The 5,299-nt window shown below is 31.6% G+C and overlaps 1 protein-coding gene across 1 annotated transcript; it reads left to right on the top strand.

The window, feature by feature from the left end:
• The first annotated feature begins 2,265 nt into the window (after positions 1-2,265).
• LOC131071906 (uncharacterized) lies at positions 2,266-3,022 on the top strand. The gene has a single exon (XM_058007877.2). The coding sequence runs from the start codon at positions 2,316-2,318 to the stop codon at positions 2,871-2,873; it is 558 nt and encodes a 185-aa protein (XP_057863860.2). The 5' UTR covers positions 2,266-2,315; the 3' UTR covers positions 2,874-3,022.
• The last annotated feature ends 2,277 nt before the right edge of the window (positions 3,023-5,299 follow it).

The following is a 5,299-nucleotide window of genomic DNA, read 5'->3' as shown; positions in this document are numbered from 1 at the left end:
TAAAATAAGTGCCTTTTCATGACATGCATGGTCTCAATGTGGATACATTTGGTTATGTTTTAATTTTGTGGTTGTATTGCCTGGTAGAAGATGGAAATTATAAACCAATGCTTGCAGTGCTTCTGCTACTGAGACTTTCAAACAGTAGACCATAAGAAGTTATTTGTACCTGCATTCGGCAGGCAGTTATGCCAATTGATTTGTTGTCTTTTCAATTAAATAGTATCATTTAATTTAAAGTATATAATTTTCTAAAATTTTAGTTAACTTGAAACTAACTAAAGGGTATACAGGTAGCTTTTTAAGAGAGAATAATGTAGGATGTGATTTGTTTAAAATATTCAAGATATATATAATTAAATAAGTTATGTTTAGAACATTAAATTTGACAAATAGAACAATTAAAAAAGGTGAGAAGAATAGAGTATTGAAAGATGAAAATAATAAAAAATAAAATGATCAAAACTTCAATATTTATTTTAGAGATATTTAAATTGGAAATAATGTATGATGTTAAATGAATTGTAAATTTACTTTTTGTCTTAGAATTTACATATATCATAAACAATATGTGATAAACAAGAAGTACTATTATAATTTATGTGTGCTATAGTAAACTTTGTTGTTATTATAAAGAGAGGGGCTTTATAGTTATATTAGAGGTGGCAAGAACTTGTGTACATAAAAATCTCTTCTTAAATCATGTTTACAAGCATTATATCATGATCATTAAATACGTAAAATGATTAGTAAGTAGCATATTAAAAAATGTATATTACTAAAATGAAATATATGAGATAAGTTATCAAATTAATATACATTTTTTTAATATGCTTCTTAAATTAATGATCTTATTTGTAAAATACCTTACAAAAATGAAATATATGAGATAAGTTATCAAATGCAATAACTCCATCTTGAACAAATTTAAAATTGCACACTCTAGAAAATGAAATCTATTTGACTCTTTTTATGGTTTGAAGGTAATTTGTATAGTTGGATGACCAAAGAAACTACTGTGTTGCAATTCATTGGTTTGTATACACTCTAGAATATTTTCATTCAAGATTCTCACTAGTTGTTTATGCTATCATTGTGTCCAGTTTACTCTTAACCCCTCTTTCAACTTGGCCTAAGCTCCATCTTTTGGTCCTCGACCCCTCTTTCCTCCTAACTCTTATTAAGGCTAGTTCTTCAATCCTATTCATCACTCTCCTCTTCCCTATGATGGAATAATAAGTGTGATCCAAAACATTGATTGGAAAAACATACACAATTGAAACAAAAAGTAATCATAATATTCTACATGGATTGTGGAAAAAATATGCCTACGATTCTTTGAAAAGGAATATCCTTGACTTGAGAGAGTTGATCTTTGACTTGCCTCCCTCTCAATACTTATCTTCATGGATTCCAAGAAAATTATGGGCCTACAAAATCTTAGACTTGAGAGAGTTGATCTCCTACCTCCCTCTTAAATGTGTCTGTGCGCACGCATGTGCATGTGTGTGTGCATGTGCATGTAAAATCTTCCAATGAGAACACAACATCTATGAGTATAATGACTTGGCTAAAAAGTAAATCTACCTGTCAATGTAATTATTTCAGTGTTCAAACATGTGAATAAAATGACTCAACAAATATCTAAATCTTGATAACAATAACACAACACTTAGATTTTGACTTACACTATGCTATTAACTATATATACAATGGAAATGAAACCTTCTCTTTGGACGCATATGACAACTTAAAATTTATTAGACCATATGAATTTACATACAATATTTTCATAAAACCATATATATGATAGTTTAAGTTATTAATAAACTATAAAAATTTACTATATATTATTTTATAATGTTCATACAAAAAAAATTAGAATGTTTTAAAAAGACAAGATAACGCTTCTATTTTTAAAAATATATTTAATCAAAAAAAAATTCAAATGTGAATTTAGAAACTGCTCATCATAGATAAAATTATATAATATATTACCATTTAACTTTAATATATATGCCACGTAGGAATCCGTAGCGCGGAGAAAAAGCGTAAAGTCCGCTGATTAAGCGCCTTTCCTGCCCCACGCGCTAACGATTGTTTTTTTTTAACAACCTCTGACACGTTACCGGGAATTCTACACCTAGCTCATACCTGCGTAATTTCCTAAACCGAGTAGAGAATTTCAAACTTCACTTCAAAGCAGAGAGATAGAAATATATATATGCTGGATCTATACTAACACACAGACTTCATTTCCGAATTTATAACGTAACGCACCTCATCAAACATTCACTGCCGATAGATTTCAAGTCATGGAAGTTGCAGCGACAGAAGAGCACCTGATAAAAGGGCGCCTCTGGAAAATGTTGAGGGCTTTAGTTTTCCTTTCTAAAAGAGGTTCGTTAATTAGCAGGTATTTGCATGCAGAGGTTACAAAGAAGGCAAAACTATTTGCAAATAACGTGCGCAATTTGATGTTTCAGAGCAGATCGAGTGACCGTTTTGGGCTTAGAGAATACGAATTCTCATCCTCCGATAGCCTTGCATTCACAAATAAACTCACAAGACCAAGGCAACGTAACTATTTTTCCTGCATTCGTGCTACTTCTTTTGAGGCCGAGGAAGAATACAATATGAGAGTAGACATTCTGCAGCCTTGCAATTTTCCTGCATTTGAAGAGGTTGACGCCCAGACATATAATATGGGTGATGGAGAAGAGTTGGGTACGCTTGTGTCCCGCTCTGTTGACGTTTCAGTGGATAGAGAAGCGGAAGATTTTATTGCAAGATTTTACAACCAAATAAAACTGCAACGCCAGATCTCTCTGTTACAGTACGAAGAGATGCTCGTTAGAGGTGCCTCACGCTGAGTTGCCCACAAAGAGTTGAGACTGATTTTGTTTTTCTATTAAACTACTATATGCTCGCTACCTCAGCTGTAGGACATTTCAACCTGGTTTTGTTTATATTTGTAATGTTCGAATGTTTTAATATAGTTACATTTGTTAAGTTTGGTTCATCTCCTCTAACTTATTCTTATATTTCACCCTCACTTCTATATATTTGCTCTCCGACTTGACATTATCATCTTTACATTTTTTTTCACTTATGTATTGGCTTGGAATCAATTTTACAATCTATGAGAATGAATTCAAAATTCAAACACTCAAGTTTAAATTTTAATTTTGATATCTTTTTTTCTTTGTTAATTTGGAATATATTTGTATCATATGTTGTTGCTTTCATATTTAAAGATATTTGATGTGTCATTAATTGAGAAAATCAAAAAAATGCATTTTGATTTCTAAGGCAATATAGAATCATATCTATATTATTTTTGTATATGATATCTTTGATATAACTCTTCATTATTAATCTAACCCAACAAGAGGGCTGGCAGAAGAGAACATGTTCCTTGTCAAGTTCATAATTTCTTAAATGTGTTTGTAAAGACTACCTTGACCACATTCAACTAACAAAAAGGTAATGGTGAAGAAATTTAGTATGGTACATGCTATCAAACCAATCACACACATCATAGATCAAATCCATGTGGTGGGTCAAAACCACAACAATTGACATCAAACCAAGAATACTCAAAATTGTTCTATAACACTTTGTACTAGTTTAAATTCTAAGATAGTAATGATATCAAGGTTGTTCATATTTTGGATGTGATAAATCAATTTTGCACATCATCAACTTCATTTCTCTCTCATCAAGTTAAGAATTAAGTATTGTATAGATAACATATAATTTTTCAATATTTATTACATATATTGAATCAACTACAATAATCTATGTTAATTTGTGCTTATTGATTACATTTGTTTAATCAATCTAGATTTATTATATAATGCAATTATTTTCATTGCATAAATTGGTGAACCTAACTTATCTTACATGATCTAGGAATTATCTTTTGAGTTTCTTTTACCTTTAAAATGAGGATCTCAAATATAATTTTTTAATTACATCATATTTACTCAAAATTTAAAACATTTTTTTTGTGCTTCATTTACTATATTTTTTCCTCAAAATTAAGTGACTCGTCGTGTAATATTATTTCCATGCACCTTATTCAAAATCTATTCTCCCTAAGATATAGATTTGATCATTTGTTCTAAATAAATTCCTCTACCCTATACTTTCTTAGCCTTCTTTCATAGACTTGTTTAGTTATAATCATTTCCTCTTTTAGATATATCTAAGAGAATAGCTTGAGGAAGAGGCTCAATAAAATAGATGGAGTGAGGGGAGTTGTTAACACAATAGTAAACTCAAATTGTTGATAGAGATTGAGTAGATCCTTGTGATTTTGGCTTAAATAGCACACTTTAAACTTTGACTTGTTTAAGTGGTTCATCTGAAATTACACTAATAGATGAATTGTATTGAAAGGCTAGTATAATTTCACCTAAACTACTTTAAACAAATCAAAGCATAAAATATGATGTTTAAGTTTGCCCATCCTTATGAACATTTTATTGGGCTTGATCTTAAATGGGCTTGTCACAACTCCCTATTTTGTCTCAACGATGCAGAATAAAGGAGTAACTTTCTCAAATGTGAGTATGGGGACTAGGCAGGATTAGGGTTGGTCCACTCCCCTTCACACACACACACACACACACACAGAGAGAGAGAGAGAGAGAGGCGGGATTAAGGTTGGTCCACTCCCCTTCACAGATGTAATTGTATTTTGTTACCAACATTTGTTAAAATATGATGTTTCTATTTTCTTGCTAGAGACTAGACTTTAATCAATCAAATTATGAGTGGCCCCACTATCCACAAGGGCGATTACCTTTTGTCCTTTTAGAGTGTTTCGGATTAGGGTTGATGTTTGGATATTCTTGAGATAGCGGCTACACTTCCTTGTTCTTCTTCATCACATTTCATTCTCTTATTAGTGTTCTCCTTTCCTTCTTCCCATGTTTCCTCATTAGAAGGTGCCTCTATATTGCATGCATTGGCTTGTTTTTCCACATATATGCCCTAGTTCCCATTTTTATTTGCATTTGTAACACAATTTTTTCCTTTTAAGGTCCTTTCATTTGCAAACATGTCCAAGACTCCATGAACCTTTTCACTTGAAACACAACTTTTTATCTTGGTTTCATAAGCATCCATTATAGGAAGACTCAGAACCCCCATTGAACCTAAAGAAGGCTTAGCTTCTCGAAAATTATTCTTGTTCCTATTTCCATCTATTGATGAGGTATCCATCATGTTGAAGATACTATCAATAGTGTAGTGTAATGTTGAGGAGAAGCATCCTTTCACCATGATGCAT

This window comes from Cryptomeria japonica, chromosome 7 (genome assembly GCF_030272615.1).
Source record: "Cryptomeria japonica chromosome 7, Sugi_1.0, whole genome shotgun sequence".
Classification (NCBI taxonomy): domain Eukaryota; kingdom Viridiplantae; phylum Streptophyta; class Pinopsida; order Cupressales; family Cupressaceae; genus Cryptomeria; species Cryptomeria japonica.
Note: the sequence above shows the minus strand (reverse complement) of the source record. Positions and strands in the feature narration are given on the sequence as shown.